The sequence below is a fragment of the Oryctolagus cuniculus genome, chromosome 2 (genome assembly GCF_051225735.1).
Source record: "Oryctolagus cuniculus isolate XC-2025 breed Fujian yellow rabbit chromosome 2, ASM5122573v1, whole genome shotgun sequence".
Lineage (NCBI taxonomy): Eukaryota > Metazoa > Chordata > Mammalia > Lagomorpha > Leporidae > Oryctolagus > Oryctolagus cuniculus.
The window spans coordinates 136,356,464-136,376,136 of NC_142868.1; the positions used below are offsets into that span (position 1 = coordinate 136,356,464).

The following is a 19,673-nucleotide window of genomic DNA, read 5'->3' on the forward strand; positions in this document are numbered from 1 at the left end:
GCAGCAGCGAAGGCTAAGCTCAGGCCACAAGAGGAAAAGGTGGCTTTGTCCGGACCAGCTCTTTAAAGCAGAGGGAAGGAATCCTAAGAGGCCCCAGGAGCGTGGGGGACAAGGTCGAAGCCAGGGTCCAGCAGCCCTCCCTGCCTGGGAGTTTCTGGCCTGACCCCTTCCCCACAGGGCAAAGGAACCTGGAGGCAGAGGCGAGTGCCTCCTGAGAAGGGCAGCTGGGGAGGAAGGGGAGACGCCCGAGTGAGGAGGGGACAGAGGGGACAAGGGAAAAGCCCTGGGGAAAGGGCAGACACTCCTGGCCACCAGGCAGGCCACGCACTGAGCCCCGCCCGCTCCCCAATTCACCTTACTGTCAAGGAAACACCCCGTCAGGCCCTGACACACTGTCCCCAGAGGACAGGCCTACAGTCGCCCCAACTCAGGCACAGGAGAGACACACAGCCACAGCACATCGAGGTTCTGTCTGTTTTATACTGAAATGTGTGCGAGCCGATCCAAAGGAGGGGAGGGCCGGAGGAGACAGCGATGATGAAAGGCGGTGACCCCAGGGCTCGACGCCTGCCGCTCTGGGAGCACTCGTCAGTCCTTCCGCGCATCCGCCCACCCTGGCAGGACGGTCCGGCCTCAGAGGTCTGCAGGAGCTGGATGGGGTGGGGGCGCCCTCAGCTGAAGGGCTTCACCAGCTTCATGGCAGCGTAGTTCTGCAGGGAAGGAGGCAGGACACGTGGTGACCCCGAGGGGCAGGCACAGAGCTGGCCTGACAGGGGCCGGGAAGGGAGGCCACGGCTCCTCATTCAGACACTTGCATGCACCTGGCCCTCACCACCCACCTTCCCACGCTGACGCTCAGCTCAACACCTGACCCCACCTGGGGCTGTCGCCAATCAAGCCAACCCACACCCACACCCACCAGAGACTCCCTCAGCCCTCCTGCCTGGGGGCCCAGACTGCATGATGGGCACTCCTCTCTCCCACCAGCCCAAGGCCTGCTCCAGCCCAGGTTCCCGTGGTGGTCCAGGGGAGGCCTGCCCTGGCCTTTCCCACCTGACAGATGCTGAAGCAGGGCTATGGTCCCCACCCTGCCCCTACTACACCTTCACTCACTCACTCACTCGCCCACATGGGAACCCAGAGCTCATCCGTCGCCGCACTCCTGCCCAGAAAGCAGGGAGAGAGGGGGAGAGTTGGGGTGTGAGGTGTTTGGGGGTGATCTACCACTCAGGCTAGCGCCAGGACCCTGCCTGCTGCAGGACTGACAAGGGCCTCCCCACCCAGTCCTCCGTGAGCACACGCAGCACAGGGCTCTAATTGGGACAGCATGTTCCCCAGGGCCGCCCAGGAAAGCCGGCACTGGAAACAAAAGGCCGTCCTCGGTCCCCGCCAGACCGCCTCCCCACACTGGCCCCGCTCCCAGCTCGCTCCCATCAGACAGACTGGCCCCCATGGCCTCCTCCCCGGGGAATTTCCAAGGGGCGGGGGGATTGGGTCATCGGCAGAAGGACAGCCTTGACCTTCTCCCGGGACCCTGGGCAGCTGAGAGCCAGGTGAGGGTCACCAGGACACAGCCCTCATAGGGGTGGGACTGGCCAGGTGATTAAGGGATTTGGGTGAAGACAAGCAGGTAGCCCGGCTTGCAGTAAAGGCCTACAGGCAAAACCAGCCTTTAGCCCAGTCCTGGACACAGACTCCCCCAGGCCCCCACCCCTGCCCCCAGGCCAGCCTTGTAAAGAGGACAACTCCGGGCTTAGGGAGACAGGGCAGGGGCTCTGACCAGGAAGGACCATGGGCTGCATGACAGGAGAGCTTCCCTTTCTCTCCTAGCTCGGCAGCAGGGTCTCCTGCCCCAGGCTTCCAGGGGCCACGGGTGGGGCAGACAGGACGTGGGGCATGGTCCACCCAGACTCTGCAGGACAAGTCACAGGGAAGGGGAAGGACCCGCCCCGACAGTCACAGAGGTCAGAGCTGTAACGGGGATGGGCCAAGGTCTCACAGGCAGAGCTAGTCCTCCAGACTCCGAGTGCAGAGCCCTGTCCTGCACGACAGCAGTTCTCCAACCTCAGTGTGCCCAGGGGCAGCTTGGCCCTCAGCAGAACCAGGGCCGGCCCAGGACTCTGCCTGTCTGGCCCACACCCCAGCCTGTTGAGGCCACTGGCCACTGACCATATGTGGAGATACGAGGGTCCGCACCAGCTCCCCAATTCGCTGGAACACCCTCCGGCCTGGGCCCCACGCTGGAACATCTGACTACACACCATGGCTCTCCCCCGTGGTCCGGACCTCCTCACCTCCTCCCTTAGGCCCACAGCAGCCCCTCACCACCCTGACACAGCTGAGTGGCAGCCAAGGACACTCCCAGTCAGAGGAGATACACTGAGGCAGGCCAGGAGAGGGGCCCACGCCCCCCCAGGCTCAGCAGCCTGGGCCTGCAGAAGTCCCGGCTGTCCCCAGATTCCAGGTGGCCCTGGCAGCAGCAAAAGCGCTGACACCACACCTGCACGTGCCCTTCCGTGCTGTCTCTAATCTTGCTTTTGTGGTCTCACCTGCCTCTGCTTAATGAGGCCTCCTGGAATTGTACAGACCTCAGGCACCCACCACTCAGATCCACCCTCGACCCCCGTCATGCTTTGCTAATCAACTGTTAACTCTTCTTGCGGGGTCTCAGGAAATGCCTCCCCCATGTGGCGCCGTGGGCAGCCAAGGCCAGCCTAGGGGGCCTGGCCTGCAGCTGCACCCACAGGCCCTCCTGCTTCCAGACCCTCCTTTGTTACTAAAGGGTAGTCACAGCCTGGCCATGAACACCAGATGTCCCCTCTGCCACTCCTCCTGGCGGATGACGCCGGGGACTGCAGGGGGTGGTTTCCGGTTTAACCTCTCCCTTCCAGGAGCTGCACTCTGTGGACACCAGACCCGGCCAGCTGACAGCTCTCAGAGAGAGAGAGAGAGAGAGAGAGAGAATCTCCATCACTCTACACCTCCTGGAGGGTCTACAAGCCAGGAGCTCACCTAGGAGTGATTCCTGAGAAGCCTGCCTGCTGTGGGGACGGCGCCCTGGGCTGCTGGCCTGGTGCTGCCCAGTATTGAGGCCTTCAGTGGGAACCACAGCGAGCCCTGTGCTAGGAACTATGCACGTGTTGCGTGTTGCTGCACACCCCCGGCCAGTCCCTTCTCTGTGGAAGTTTGTGTCTCTGCCATGAAAATCTGGCCATGGAGAGAGAAAGAGAGGAGAGACACCTCTCTACTTCTACGAGTTTGGAATTTCCACATTAAAAAGTTTTTAAGAACGTTTTAAAAAATCAGGTGTCTGCCTGAGAACACTGCAATCCCTCAAGGTTTGGAGCATCTTTGGGGGTCCCTGAGGAGCTGTGAGAGCCAGCAAAGGACAGGCTGAGAACACAGCCCTGGAGCCTCCCCCTGGGCGGGGCGCTGCGGAGCTGGGGGCACAGCCGCTGTCTCTAGGTCACGCCGGTGAGCTTTTTGCCAGGTGCCAGCTGGCTTCTTAGAAGGGCGCCGCAAGCGTGCTTCATGCTAAGTGAGGGCTCCTGGGCCAGCCCCCTTCCCCATGCCCACCAGACAGCAGCGGGCAGGACCCCTCCTGGCCCTAGTGCCTCCTCTCCCAGGATTTAGCCTCAAGCCTGAGGGCTTTCTCCACCCTGCCACCCACACCTCACCCTCTCTTCCCCACTTGACCCGGATCCATACCCATTCTGGCAGGTTCTCCCGCCCACCAGCCCAAGGGGCCTCATCTTCTCCAAATCTCCTGATTGACAGCCATGTCTCCCCACCAAGCACATGAACTCAATTTACCCCCACTGGGCTAAGAGCTCCCGACAGGTAGGACTGGGCCTCCCCCACCTGACTGGGGACTCCCTGGGTGGGGACAGTGTCTCCTTTATCAGGCCAGGAGTCCCACCCCTGCCAGGACACGGGGGAGCTCTCACACAGATGGACACCCCCGTTAGACCCGAAGCTTCTCCAACACGGCGTGTGTGCCTCCCCCATCAGGCCGCTCACCGGGAAGGCATAGACGAAGATGCCCAAGAACAGCAGGAGGATGAAGAGGATGATGAAGAGGATGATGGCACACCGGAAGCGCCGCCACAGGATGAATTTCATCGTCTTGTACGGGGAGGTGAACCACAGGAAGGAGGTGTCCGGGCGCCTGGAAGGTGGGTCCCAGAGCTCAGCAAGGCGTCCTCTCCCTGGAGTGCTCTCTCCAAACCCTGCTCTCAGCTGGTGACATCCCAGCCAACACCCCGGCCCCCGTAGACCCCAGCCTTGCTCCTAAACTCAGCCCTTCACACCTGCAGTCCCTCTCCCCCCACATCCTGTGGGCCTCCAGCTCCTGGCTCTGAGGTCCAGTTCCTGGCCATCCTCTCCGCCCCACCCACTTCTCTCCCGACCAGGACTTGATCGTGGACCACAGATGCGGGAGCTGGGCAGTCTTGAGAGGCTGCTGCCCGAAGTGAGTGTGGGCCCAGCGAGCCCCAGGTAACCGAGCCACATGCCCAGCAAGCAGCACGTGGTTGGTGCGTGCTCAGGGGAGGCCGGCAGGAAGAGCACCCAGAACGCTGATCTTCTCTTCCTTGCATCCAAGGCCCTCAGAACCCTCCCCAGTCAGCCCCAGGACTCAGAGAAGATGCAGGATTCCGTCTGCTGCTGTGGCTCTGTTCATCTGACTGCACAGCCTGGCTCTCTCTTGTCTCTCTACCCAGCTCCCAGCATCCTGGGGAGCTCTGCCAGTCCCATGGCACCTGGAGAGCACCACGATAAAGTGAGCTGCCCACGCCAGGTCCACCCTGGACCAGGCAGGCAGCGGGGAGGGACCCAGCAAACAGCCGGAACCCTCACCACCATCTCGTGTGGTGTCTGTCCAAGAGGCCTGCGGCCGAGGGAAGACGGGCTGGTCTCCCTGACTCACAGATGGGAAAAGCAAGGTGAGAAGACCCTCCGAAAGCTGCCCTAACCCCGCGGGAGAGCTGTGGGAGGCGGCTTGGCAAGGGGAAAGACCTGACGGGGCTGCGGTGGAGCCGGCGAGCCTCCGCTCCACTGCTTTCTTGGACGGAATGACCCCGTGGAACCGTGCTGGGGCGGTTTGCTCAGCCGTGAGACGAAGATGAAACCGCCGCACGGCAGCAAGGTCCGCAGCCCGATGTGGACACGCGCGAGGCCGGCGTGCCTGCTCACCACAGACAGGCGCCCAGAGTGCCTGCTTCCTGAGTCAGCCCGGCGCCCTCGGCAGCAGCTAGGTCACCTGCCCCTCACTCACGGCGCGGCCTCTCTCTGGGCCGGTGGGCCTGTGACTTCCTGCGACCCTTGGGCATCAGGAGTTGGGGGCTGGGCACTAACCTCGGGTCTTCCAGTTTGGGGTTCATGTTGGGCTCATCTCGACCCTGGCCAGCGGGCCGCTCCTCATGCTCACTCTCTGCTACAATCTCCAGGGTCATTTCCAGCTTGCCCTAAGGGGACAGAGAGACCCTGGTCAGGGGCACAGAGACTCTGCTCAGTGGTTGGAGAGCAGCCAGCCAGGACAAACAAAATACACATCATTGTCATCATCATTATTATTATTCAGACGAAGAGTTGTTTTGTTCCTCGTAGAACATTTAGAAAGCTCAGAAATGTACAAAGAACATCACCATACCTCCAGTGTGCATCACTGCTGTTTTTCTCTGGAGGTTTAGGAGAAACCACAGTGTGTGTGTGTGTGTGTGTGTGTGTGTGATATTCTACAGCTTTTTTCACTTCAGAATATATTTCACTATATAATTGTACATCCATTAAAGTTTGGCTTTTAATGACTGTAAAATATTCTATAGATGTTTAACCATAATTTATGTAGTAAACTACTTATTTTGGTTCATGTAAGTTATTTCCAGCTCTTTGACATTGTAAATAATGCTGCAACAAACACCCCAGAGCCAAATGTCTAATTTTATCTGATCATTTCTTACGGAGAGAGTCTTAGAAGTGGGATGACAGAGTTGGAGGCATAAATACTGTTAAATTTCTGCCCATACATTACCAACTTGCAGCCCCACACACTAAAACCAACAGCAAAAAGTTGGTTCTGTCTCTCCGGATCCTCACCACCAGGGAGCATTTCTGCTTTTTAAACTGTTAGTAGACACAGATATTGGGGCCAGCGCTATGGTGTAGTAGGCTAAGCCTCAGCCTGTGGCACCGGCATCCCATATGGGTGCCAGTTCGTGTCCCCACTGCTCCTCTTCTAATATAGCTCTCTGCTAGTGCCCAGGAAAGCAGTAGAGGATGGCCTAGATGCTTGGGCCCCTGCACCCATGTGGGAGACCCAGAAGCAGCTCCTGGCTCCAGGCCTCAGATAGGCCCAGCTTCAGGCCTTGTGGCCATTTGTGGAGTGAACCAGCAGATAGAAGACCTTTCTTTCAATCTCTCCCTCTCTGTAATGCTGACTCTCAAATAAATAAAATTGTTAAAAAAAAAAAAAAATAGACACAAGCATCACATTTAAAATATTATCTGATTTAATCACTAGAGGGGATAAATTGCTTTCCTGTTTAATGGACACTTGTATGTCATTCGTGAGTTATCTTGTGTGTCCCTTGCTCATTCTTCCTTTAGAGTATTAGCATGCCTCACTAATGGCTACAGTTCTTTATATAACAAGGGTATTGTATTTCAAGGGCCACTTCAGCAGCTGGCCAGCTGCCTGCTGCTACTAAGTGAAACATCAGGGCTGCTCTGGGCACAGGGGAAGGGTGACTCCCCTTGGCCTTCCAGCATCCCGAGCAGGCCTTCCGGCAAGGTGCACACAACCAGAATAGTCCCATGCAGGGTCCTGCTCACAGGGAGGCCACAGGGCCAGGATAAACAGGTGACACTGCACCTCAAAGAGGCTTCCCCCCGGGACGTGAGCCTCGAGGGAGAGGAGAGCTGGGAACTGGGAGGGAAGAAGCGGGCTGCTTTGTTAAACAGAGGGGGCAGGCCAGGAAGCCTGCGTGTGCTCCCTAACCATGGAAGCATCCTCAGCCAAAAGAGGAAGTAGACTCACCGCCAGGATCTTCTTTTCGCCCTCATCTGCCACACAGGGCCACCAGCCCTTCACCGTCTTCTGCTCAAAGAGGGACACAAACCGTTCTGGGTGGAAGACTTCATCCAGCTGCTCCAGGGAGCACTTCTCAGCTGTCTTAGCTGGCTTGGGCATGTGGTTGAGATCCAGCTGCAGGGCGCCTGTGACACAGAGGTGGTCTTTGGCTGAGGGGTTCTCCATCACTGCCAGCCAAGGCTACCCTGGTACAGGGCAGGTCAAGAAAGCAGTCACCTCCTCAGCTCCTATCCAGGGTTCTCCATGGGTCAAAGTCCCAAACTCTCGAAACACACACACACACACACACACACGCACAACCTCTCTGCCCATCTACACCACAGCTTCCTACCCATTCACTCACGCTCCCACCCACTCGTACCCAGTCACCCTTAACAAAGCTACCTACTTCTCCCATAATGCATCTTGCTATGGACAAATCCATTGTATACCATTACCTACATCCATCCATCCACCAATTGTTTACAAGCTTTTTTATTGTAGTAAAGTACATACAGCCTCACATCCGTCATGCTGCTTTTTTAGTGAATTACAGTCACAAAACTTTTTCGCTCCCTAGACAGAAAACTCTGTACCCATTAGGCAGTGACGCCCCATTCCCTCAGCCCCCAGCAGCCTCTACTCACTGCCTCTACAGATTTGCCTGCTCAGGATATCTAAGTGGAATCGTGTGTGTGCTTTCTGTCTGGCTGATTCTGCTTAGCATCATGTTTTCAAGGTTCATCCACACTGTAGTTTACGTAGGCACGCCAACCTTCCCTGTGGTGGAATACTACTCCACTACCTGCCTACGCTAGCTTGTATTTACCCATCCACCTGTTGACAGAAACTTCAGCAGTTTCCACCTCTTGGGTACCGTGAACAATGCTTCATGAACACTGAAGTACCAGTGCCTGCATGCCTACTTTCAGTTCTCCTGGGCACACATCATGGAGTAGCATTGCTGGGTTTTATGGCGATTCTGTGTTCAACTTTTCAGGGAATCACCAAATTGGTTTCCACCATGGGTGCTTTGCTTAATATTCACGCCAGCATCACACAAGGGCTCCGGTTTTCCACATCCTCACCAACACTTCTTTTCTGTTACTGCTGCTGCTGCTGTTAGTGCCCCCAGTAGGTGGGAAGCGGTATCTTACTGTGAGCATCCATCACCCCTTTCCATCCTGGCTACCCAGCTAGCCATGTTTCCGTACTGGTTCATCTACTCATCTATTTTATCCACCATCTTCCTGTGTAGCTCCATCAATTAGGCTGAATCCCATGAAAATGTTCATATTCAACTCTCTTTGACCTAAAAATAAAAAGGTAATTTCTTGTGCTTTCACCTGCTCTAATCACAGAGTCAAGAAACTGTTTCCTGAAGCCAAATGAAAGAAGTTCTTGAATGCCATGCCAGAGATTAGACAATTCAGCATGGGGTGCTTACACAGCTAAACACCAGATCTAGTTTTCCAGTTTTCCTTTCCACTCGTTCACTTTTCCATCTGTCCTTCCATCCATACTAGCTATAGCCCTCCATAGCTACCACTTGTTGAGTGCCGTACCTACCCTCACTAGCTATAGCCCTCCATAGCTACCACTTGTTGAGTGCCGTACCTACCCCCCTGTCTACCCATCTACCTACTCATCCAGCTCCAGATCAGCATTCCTCTGCCCAGTCCCCCGTCCACACAGCTCTCTACCCCTCAATGCAGATGAGTGCTCATTTCCACTTTAAAATACAGTCCTAATGGAATATTTTTTTTTTGATAGGCAGAGTGGACATGAGAGACAGAGACAGAGAGAAAGGTCTTCCTTTTTGCCATTGGTTCATCCTTCAATGGCCGCCACAGCCGGCGCACTGCGCTGATCTGAAGCCAGGAGCCAGGTGCTTCTCCTGGTCTCCCATGCGGGTGCAGGGCCCAAGCACTTGGACCATCCTCCACTGCACTCCCTGGCCACAGCAGAGAGCTGGCCTGGAAGAGGGGCAACCAGGACAGAATCCGGCACCCCCACCAGGACTAGAACCCGGTGTGCCGGCGCCGCAAGGCAGAGGATTAGTCTAGTGAGCCGCGGCACCGGCCGCCTAATGGAATATTAATATCAGAATATTGAACCCCCATACACACACACACATCCCAACATTATCTACACCAAAGACTGTAAGGAAACATAGGATTACCTCGGGATAATAAGATTATAGGCACTTAACTATTACCTTTAAAATTAAAAAATATTCGAAAGACATAAAATATGTAATTATAAACTACAGTATGATGGTAGAGAAGAGAGAGCTCATGGAGTTAAAAGGTACTATTTGTTTTTAAGTTTTAGTTTTAGGAACAAAAGATGAGCCTGATTACTTTGCACACTGTTTTTTCTGTTAATTTGTAAAATTTGAGAAAGAATGCATTCCATCTACTGGTCTACCCCCTCCAATGCCAGCAACAGAAAGCCAGGAGCCAGAAACTCAGTCCAGGTCTCCCAGGTGGGTGGCAGGCCCAGCTAGCTGAGCCATCACGGCTGCCTCAGAGTCTGCAGTAGCAGGGAACTGGAATCAGGAGTGGAGCCAGGTATCCAATCCCTGTACTCTGGTAACGTGGGCATCTCAAACAGCACCTTAACCACTAGGCCAAAGCCTGCCCCCTTTGTGTTTTTTTTTTAACTTTTATTTAATGAATATAAATTTCCAAAGTACAGTTTATGGATTACAATGGCTTTTCCCCCCCATAACTTCCCTCCCACCCGCAACTCTCCCATCTCCGGCTCCCTCTCCCATTCCATTCGCATCAAGATTCATTTTCAATTCTCTTTATATACAGAAGATCAATTTAGTATATATTAAGTAAAGATTTCAACAGTTTGCACCCACACAGAAACACAAAGTGTAAAATACTGTTTGAGTATTAGTTATAGCATTAAATCACAATGTACAGCACATTAAGGACAGAGATCCTACATGGGGAGTAAGTGCCCAGTGACTCCTGTTGTTGACTCAACAAATTGACACTCTTGTTTATGACGTCAGTAATCACCCTAGGCTCTTGTCATGAGTTGCCAAGGCTATGGAAGCATTTTGAGTTCGCCAGCTCCGATCTTATTTAGACAAGGTCATAGTCAAAGTGGAAGTTCTCTCCTCCCTTCAGAGAAAAGTACCTCCTTCTTTGATGGCCCATTCTTTCTACTGGGATCTCACTCGCAGAGATCTTTCATTTAGGTTTTTTGTTTTTTTGTTTGTTTGTTTGTTTTTGCCAGAGTGTCTTGGCTTTCCATGCCTAAAATACTCTCATGGGCTCTTCAGCCAGGTCCGAATGCCTTAAGGGCTAATTCTGAGGCCAGAGTGCTGTTTAGGACATCTGCCATTCTATGAGTCTGCTGTGTATCCTGCTTCCCATGTCAGATCATTCTCTCCTTCTTAATTATATCAGTATTCTTGTTTATGTGATCTATTTGACTCTTAGACCCATCATTATGATCAATTGTAAACTGAAATTGATCACTTGGACTAGTGAGATGGCATTGGTACATGCCATGCCACCTTGATGGGACTGAATTGGAATCCCCTGGCACGTTTCTAACTCTACCATTTGACTGCCCCTTTGTTTTTAAAATTCGTTTTCTAAAGCCTCACCCGATAAGGGAAAGATTGACAGATAACATTAAAAAAGATTTCAAGTCTGTAAGCAAAAAGACTATGAAAATATTAACAAGAAAAATTTTTAAATAAGAAACTTGAAATAATTCCTTAATATATTAAAATCCTCTGGAAACAAAAAAAAATGAACAGCCCAAAACTATGAAAAAGAAAATACCACCAATAATATGGACAACAAACATTTTTAAAATTCTCCCTTACAATTTAAAATGCAAATAAAACTATTATATTGGAAAATTTTTTTTAAATGTAACAGTCATAGCAGAAGTTTACGGAAAATGGCATCCTGCAAAAAAGGACACAGGTGGAAGTGCAAATAAGGAAAAACTTCTCTAGATGGCAACCAAATAAAATATTCCCAAAAGCACTGAGCTGCACAAAGTTGCCAACAAATTGTTTCTTAGAGTTAGGGAAACAGACTCTCAAAGGCCCCTAAGATGCATGCCTGGGCTGTCACTCACACTAGAAAGCCTGAAGATGGCCAGATCCCTACTAGAGGGGACAACTTCAACAAACCACACACCATCAGACAGGCACCAAGTGCGACAGCACAGATACAAACACAGACACCTGGGGACCAGCAAGAATGTTCTGGAAACATTAAGTTTCCCAAGGATCAAGACATAAAATGGTATCTGCAATATTAATTCATTCATAAGGGGGATTAAAAGACAAGCTTATTAAATTTTGACATGCAAGTATACCAGGAGTCTTCAAAAAGTTCATGCAAAACATGTATTTGGGAAAAACTGTAAGAATTTATCTTTTGAACTAAAATAAACTTGTCTTTCAATTCTACCACAAACTTTCTGAAGTAATTTGATACACGTACATGGGTGTACACACACACACACACACAGATGTCACACGTGTATTTATGAGGTGATCTCAAAAAGTTCACGGGAAATGTGCATTAGGAAAACACGCATGGATTTCACAACTTGCTGCAACAAAATAAACTCATACTAACTTGGAACTCATCTGGCTCAGATCCAATTTGAGGCACTAAGAAGGGTTAGTAGTGAGTTTGCAGAGCCCCTGTGAGAGCAACATGAATTCTGCTACAGCTGAAGAAGCGACACTGCACTGAGCGTAAAAAGCTCGGGTGACGAACAGCGAAGTCGTCGGTGCTTCCCGAGAACTCTGAGGACAGTGCCCCAGAGAAATCAGCAGCTTGCAAGTGCACAGCTCATGTTAAGAAAGGATCAGACCACGTGGAGGGTGGAGGATGCAGCCTGCAGCAGCGGCCCATCCACGTCAACTTATGAGGAAAAAAATGAATCTTCTGGGCGCCCTCGTGGAGGACCCACAGTTCACAGCAAGGAACGACGGCCAACCACACAGACGTCCGACTGGACGGGAAAATCACAGCCGAGGCAACGTTCTGCTCAGGGGGCCACAGCCGAGTGACACCTGGACAACAGCAGAGTCGCCCGTGGAAGTTCTCCGCAAGTGGGATCAAGAACTTGAAGCAGGTCTTGGAAGGACTGTACCGAGATCCCACGCGGCTTTCCCAGGACAGCTGTGGGCAAAGCACACTCAAAGCAGTGGCACCCAAGAGGTCACGGCAAGAGCAGGGCAGTCCGGAGCGGAGGTCACAGCTCCGGTGTTTCCGGCCGTTCGAGGCATTTTGCTCGCTGACTCCCTGGGGCTCCAGCGACAGCATCCGCTTGTGGGGAGAGTGTTCCGAAGAAGTTAGCCGCAGGATTGGAAGAAACACCTGGGAAAGCTTCGCAGATGAGCTCCTGCTCACCCCACTCACCAGGCAAGGGCAATTTTGTGGGGATTTAAATGGGAAGTCACTGAGTGGGCACCCCCCTTACAGTCCTGATTGGGCTCCATGTCACTTCTTTTCATCCTCTGGTCTTAAAAACTCCTTAGAGGGCACCCACCTTTCTTCCGTTGACGACATAAGGAAGACCGCACCGGCATGTTAGCGTCCCAGGACCGGCAGTCCTTAGGGATGGCCTACATGGCTGCCGTCACCACTTACAAAAGGGTCCTGACCTTGAAGGAGCTCACATTCAGAAACAACGTCTGTAGTTTTTATTTTTATATTTTAACTAATTCCATGTCTCGATGAACTTGTTGAGGTCTCCTCGTGCATACAGATGGTCCCCAACTTAGGAGGGTTAACAATGATTTTTCGACTTTATAATGGTGTGAGAGTGACCAGCATTCAGTCAGGACTATACTGCAAACTTTGAATACTGCTGTATTTCTGGGCTAGCAATACAAGGCACAAAACTCTCGCAGTGCTAGGCAGCAGCAGTGACCCTCAGCTCCCAGTCAGGCACACAACCACAAAAGCACACACACAAAGCTCTGCTGTGTACCGTGTGGCCAGAGTCTTCTGGATGAGGGTATTCAATAAATTGCATGAACTCTTTAATACATTATATACACACACTAGGCTTTGTGCTGGGTGATTGTGCCCAACTGTAGACTACTGTAGGTGTTCTGAGCAGTGTAAGGGAGGCCAGGCTAAGGTAAAATGCTCAGTATGCTAGTTAAATGCATTTTGCACTTAACGATAGGTTTATCAGGCTATGATCCCATTGTAAGTCAAGGAGCACCTGTGTATATGAAATTCACATATGACATACATTTGCATATCTGAAACAGTATGTGATATAATAATATAAGCCAAAATGAGACTAAGCAAGGGAAGAGGTACTGTTCATTTGTGTTTCCTAATTTTTCTGCAGGAATTATATGGAGATTAAGTAAGCAGCTCTTGGGGCTCTGTGTACAAATGGCCAGGGGTGCGGGGCTTGGGGACAGGAAGAGCAGCAGATGGCCAGGCAGCCCTCCCCCTGCTATAGGCTGCTCATCAGAACTTCACCTGGGGAAAGCAGCCAAAACCAGCCCCCGTGGCAGGCCTGGATGGGGTTCCTGGCTCCTGGCTTCAGCTAGCCTCAGCCATTGGATTGCAGCATTTGGGAAATGGACCAGCAGACAGAAGATACTACCCACCCACCCACCATCAGTCTGCCTTTCAAATAACTAATCTTAAAGAAAATCCACTGCAGGGCCTAGGGCTCAGCCAAGACCAACTCACCTCCCTGCAGTCAGGGGCCACCCAAGGAGGTGTTCAGTGCTCTGTCCAGGGCCACCCTGTCCCCAAGGAGCAGAACAGAACTAGCAGCAGGGGCTCCTGACCTCCCAGCTGCCTTTGTCATGGCTTTCCTTTTTTGTATTAATTGAAGTAAATTTACTTCAATTAAAAATCCACCACTTTAACTCTTTTAAAGTATACCAACCAGTGGCTTTTAATATATTTGGAGGTTTGCAACTGTCACTACCACCTAATTCCAGAGCACTCTCATTACCCCAGAAAGAAACCCCACACCCATCAGCGGTCACTGGCCATTCCGCCCTCCCAGTGCTGGCCACCATGAGCGTCCTCTCTGCCCCTGTGGGTTTGTCTCTTGTGGCCGTTTCACATACACGGAGACACTCACTGTCTGCCTTCCCGGGCTTGGCACGTTGTCCAGGTTCCTCTGTGCTGCAGGATGGATCAGTTCGCTTCCCTTTACGGCTGAGGCATACCCCACTGTGCGGACAGGCTGCATCTTCCAGGGTTAGCCTTTACAGCCATGACCAGGCTCAGACTCATTCATCTCATGGCTCAGCCCACTGGCTTTCCCGCCACGTCTTCCTCCTCCTCTCCACATTCCACCCTGCAGGGGCATTGTCTCCACCCACCCTCCAGCTCAGTGCCTCCAGCTCCCCGGCTCGACCTCAGCACAGCCCTTCCCACCAGAACCCTGTCTTGGGGGCTGGAGTTGGAGCCCACAGTTGCTCATTGAGTCTGTCCCTTGCACATAGAGATGGAGAGTGACTTGCCCCCCACCTCGCCACCCCTGGCTCACTGACAGGGTGAGGGCAACAGCCCCAACACACTTGCACCAGCTTCAGCCTGCACTCCCTTCTCTTCCTTACCATCTGAGCTGCCATCCAACACAGCCCCATGTTCACTGCCACCTCCGTGGAAAGCCCACCTGCAGCCGCTCTCAGTCACAGACCTCACTCAGTGCTGGGGACCCAGTGGCCCCAGGCTCCCTGAGGGCAGAGAGTAGGACTGCTTCCCCTGCCAGCTTCCCATGGGTGCCAGAGTGCTCCCTCCACACACACACACACAGGACGGCCCCCGACGTGAAGCATGGGGCTGACCAGAGACGAGGCTTACCCAGGAAGTCATCAAAGGAGAACTTGTCGTTGTCCCAGATCTGGAAGACCACTCGCGCTGGGATTTTGCTCTCGGTCTTATCCAGGCTCCAGAAGGCGTCCTGACCCAGAGGGAGAGCAGAGAAGGAAGCAGCCGAGCAAGGTCAGAGCGAGGCAGGGTTCCCTTCCACCAGCAGTGGGGTGGGGTGTCCCTGAGGGCCTTGCCAGAGGCAGGTCCAGGTGGGACCACTTGGGAAGGCAGACCCCAGAAGGCCATATACGGGGTCTGAAAGGTGCCAGACAGGCCCACTTCACACAAGAGGGCTCCTCAGTCCTCCCAATCCTGTAAGTCCAGGTTATCGTGCCCGTCTCACAGAGGATGAAACAGAGGCCTGGAGGAATCTGCCAGACATAGGACAGCGCACGCTGATGCTGCTGAACCTCACCCTTTGTGTGCATCAGCCCCCCTCTGTGATGGCCTCATCTCACCTCCCAACAACCTATGAAGGAGACAGTCTTTACAGCTGAGAAAACCAAAGCCAGTAACTTGTCTGACCCAAGTGGCCAGCTGGGATTCTAACCCAGTAAGTCGGGCTCCAGGGTCCTGCTCTCAACCCTAAACCCTGTTCTGCACATGTGATCTTGGGGTCAGGGTGGGCTTGCTGAGAAACTGAAGGTCCCTCCTACCCTGGATATCAGTAGAAGGCTCCTCCAGCTGTAGGAGCTGGCACTGGAACCAAGAATCCAGGTCCCCCTTCCTACCCCCATCCCACCCTACACTCACGTCCAGGAGGTTGCCTAGGCAAAGTCAAGGCTAAGGAAGTTCCCAGTCCCCCATGGGAAGGAGAAGGGGGCCCTCCCTTGCCAGCCCCAGCCCCTCACCCCAGCTCTGCCTGGGGACAGGGTCTGCTTGGGTTTCTTCCCAAGAGGCCTCAGGGAGCCTCAGGTGTGGGCCTGAGCCTGTCCTGGGTACAGCCACACTCAACCCACAGGATCATCTCGAGCTTTCCCACAGAGGTTCTCTATTGTCTCCCCTGCTTGACCTGAGCAGGGAGTGGGGGCCAGGTCACAGCAGGGGCCTTGGGAGGAAGGCTCTGTGAGGAATGGGGGGACCCCACTGCTGACCACAGCAGGGTTAGTCTGGCCCTGTGCTGCCCAGCCCAGGCCTTAGCGGCCAGTCACACAGAACCCGCCAAGGCCCCTAATCAAAGACGTGACCCCTGCCCTCTGGGGAATGTCACTGTGCAAAGCACCCAGCCATGGCCTGGACTGCTGCCTCAGGTCCCCAGCTGGCCCCTTGGCCCCAGCCTCCGTCTGGTGCCTCCCCCCTTTCGGGGCCCCAGCTCTCCTGCAGGTGCCTGCCTCCTCTGGCGAGCTTTTATGGGCAGCTCCACAGACTCGCCTGCACGGGCCGCCAGCATCCTCCACTCCTCTGGCCAGCCTGGTTTATGGGCTCAGTAATGAGCCAGAGGTTCAAACAGCCCCTGGTGGGAGCAGCTGGGCCAGGGCTCCAGCCTGGGGAACGAGCCCCCAGGTCCCAGGCGCTCATTACACTCCCTGCCTGGGCCCTTTTACTAGCTGTTTATTTGCAGGGTGGGTGCCTGACGCGCAGGCAGGCCCTGGTGGGTGTGCTGGGCTCCAGGTGGGGAGCCGGCCGGGACAACCAGCGATGGTTCAAAGCAGCCGGATGAAAGGAGACCTTGTGTTTTACGACAGTCTCGTCTGGTTAATGGGGTCCCTGGAGGGCCTGCCTGCCAGAGGCCCTGAACCCCACAGCAGAGGACTGGCTCTGTGGCAGGCGCAGGGAGCCCAGAGGTGGTGCGCTGACCTCCCCACCCCACCCCCATCTGGGTCCTGTAGCCCAGGCCAGATAACTGGTGCCCCGCTATGCACACACATGGCTCCACCTGCGTCCCAGGGTCCCTTCCCCACAGAGCACCCTCCTGGTTCACTTCAGAACCACCTGGGCTCTTACTGTTTCTCCACCGCCTGGCTAGTCTTCATAGCTCTACCCTCACCACACTCTCCCCAGAGCCTGGAACAGTGAGGAACTTCCTGTCCCTTCCTGCCCACCCCTGCAGTGTGCCTCTCCTCCCCTCCCTCACTGCCCTCCTTCCCCCAGGCCCAGTCAGGCCAACTAGCTCCTTCCAGAGCCCTTTGGCCCACTGCAAGTCCCCAAGCCCTCACCCCCAGGTCAGCCCAGCTCTCCTCTCTGCCTCATGCAGAGATGAAACCTCCCAATGCCAGAATGGAATGACCCCAAATGCTTAGCCGGGGACCCCAGCCGGCCTCCAGAAGCACTGGGTAGCATTTCTCTGAGCCACCATTGGCTCTTCCTCCTCTGCCCTCTGTCTCTCCATCCTCCCACCCTCTCTCCAAATAACTGCTATTCCCAGCCATTTCACTGATCTCAAATCACCTGCCATAGCTCCAGATTCTCTCCTCTTACCTACACACCCTCCTCCCGCGGCTCCTTGCCACAGCCCACCTGAACAGCCAGACCCGCATCTCGGCCTGGCTTCCCCACCCACGATGAGCTCCCCACAGGGTGATAACACACAGGAAGCCTCACCCTCCCTCCTCCATCCCCGGCCCCACCCTCTCCAGGCACAGCAAAGGCAGCGAGGGGTGCCCGTACGACATGCAGCTCCCCGACAGGTGCAGCGCTGGCTCTGTCATGGCAACAGGCTTGCGGCACACAGACACGGTTGACGCTACGAATGGGCTGGCTCTGCTCAGCATCGCAGGACACCTTGCTCAGTTCTGCCATCTGGGAGGTCCCCGGCAGCAATCCCCGGGTGAAAGAATCAGGTTAGCCTTGTTTAATCCACGCGTTCTTTCATCTCACAGCTTCTGAAGGTTCTGTAGAGCCTTCTGGGTTCTCCAAGTGCACACAATCCTGTGTGTGTGTAGGGTGGGGGGTGGGCTGGGAAGATCAGGCAGAGAGGATGTGCTGGGGGAAGGGCAGCCATGGAAAGTGAGGCAGCCCAAGGACATTGTGTATTTCCCAGCTGGAGCCACTCCGCCAGCCAGGAGCGAGGGAGGAGTCGTAGATAGAAACTTGCATATCTGAACCCGTGAGCTGCCTTTGGAGGGAGCAGCAGGAGCTAACTATCAGAGAGCCACATGCCCTCTTGAGTAGGGGAGCCCCACAAGGTGGGCATACCAGGGCCAAAGGGGCTGCGAAGTTCCAGCAAGGCCTCTGCCTGCAGTCAGCTTGGCCGGCCTCCCAGCCCCGGGATCTTTTCCCAAACGGCAGGCCCTATACCATCAGCTCTGCCCTCACGGAGAGGGTCTACAGCCCAGGAAAGAGCTGCCCCAGGAGATACTGCCACCACAGACCCCAGTCCCCAAATCCACCTCACCCCGACACTACCAGGTCTCCCCAGGCGCCTTCAGCCTGGGCAGAGAGAAGAGGGCAATTGATGGCTTCAGGCCTCATGGGGCAGGGTCACTCCCAGTGACTTCCAGCTTGCATGGCAAACACAGGCACCAAAGAATCAGGAAACATGGCAGAGGAGGGCCTCAGCCACCCGACCCCCAATCTGTGGACAGCCTAATCTGCGCACCAGGCCCATCCTCCTGGGAAGCTCCCCCAGCCCCGGTGTTGGCCAGGCTGGGTTCCCATTCTGCCCGATGGGACTACAAGCCCCGCCCTGCTGTTTGTCTTGAACAGAAAAGCAACGGACTCAGTGGCTTACGATGGTTGTGGCCCTGGTGGGTCTGGCACAGCCACAGTGCAGCTGGTGGCAAAGACGGGGGAAGAGGCGAGAAGAGTGTGCGTACAGAGATGGTGGTGGCAGCAGGGATGGGAGTGTGAGCACATCGAGAAAGATGGGGCAGTGTGGTGGTGACGGTGGCAGTGATGGGACAGCATGGTGGTGGCAGCAGCAGTGTGGTGATGACAGCGGTACTGGCATGATGCTGCATGGCAGCGGGGTACCAGTGAATTGTGACAGTGGCCAGGCGGTGACTGTGGGGGTGGGACCACGTTGGCTGATGTCAGAGATCCTCGGGGCAGGTGACCTCAGAGGCAGGACGCCACTCACCTTCTTGGTGACGGTGCAGACCTGCTCAGCCGGCAGGTAGTCGAAGGGGAAGACGAACCTCCAATTGAAGTTGCCCTCTCCGCCCAGCGAGCGGTAGTGCACGTCCGTCTTCTGCCTGTGCTCCTCCAGGCCCACCATCCAGCTGCAGACAGGGGTGCAGAGGCCGTAGCTCAGAACCGATCCCACCCCACGCGCACCCTCAGGTCAGGGTGGTGGGAATGCAGAAGGCAAACAAACGCAGTGAGTAATGTCACCAGTCTTGCCCCTAGGGGACCTCCCCAGGATACAAAAGGCACCATGAACATGACAATATTCTAACTTCTCAGCCACGCCTGGGGGCTTCCTCCCAGCCAGTCAGGATAAGAAGGCAGAAGAAATCCATCAGTAGGAGTCATCCCCCAAGCGAAGACCACCCTCTAGGCCTCCTCTGGGGCGCAGGACGACTCCCCCTACCCTTTCACGTAAATGTCGCTCATCTTCTCCCCCGTGATGCTGAGGTCGTCCAGGATCACATCTTTGGTGTTCCAGATAATGCAGCGCAGGAAAAACCTGCAGAGCACAAGAAGCACCCACACTGCTCAGATCTGGCAGAAGGCACAAAGGCCTTGGCCAGCTCGTCCAAGATGGCTGGACGCTCGGCCAGGCCCAGCCCAGAGCTGTGTGGACTCTCAGGCCATGGCGGCCCAAAGCCCCACCCCACCCAGAGCTGGCTGCAGCGGCCCCCACACCC

General features: G+C 54.6%; 1 protein-coding gene across 27 annotated transcripts in view; it reads right to left on the reverse strand.

Annotated features, from left to right (window-relative positions):
* Nucleotides 1-460: 460 nt before the first annotated feature.
* DYSF (dysferlin) overlaps nt 461-19,673 on the reverse strand; it is a 189,747-nt gene continuing 170,534 nt past the window's right edge. For all 27 annotated transcript variants that reach the window (XM_002709783.6, XM_002709780.6, XM_002709778.6 and 24 more), the window contains 7 exons: nt 19,397-19,492; nt 18,944-19,085; nt 14,917-15,016; nt 7,037-7,215; nt 5,356-5,465; nt 4,021-4,168; nt 461-710 (listed from right to left, as the gene is read on the reverse strand). In XM_002709783.6, the coding sequence (XP_002709829.2) occupies nt 672-710; nt 4,021-4,168; nt 5,356-5,465; nt 7,037-7,215; nt 14,917-15,016; nt 18,944-19,085; nt 19,397-19,492 (814 nt within the window). In that variant the 3' untranslated portion in view covers nt 461-671. The remainder of the gene's footprint in view (nt 711-4,020; nt 4,169-5,355; nt 5,466-7,036; nt 7,216-14,916; nt 15,017-18,943; nt 19,086-19,396; nt 19,493-19,673) is intronic.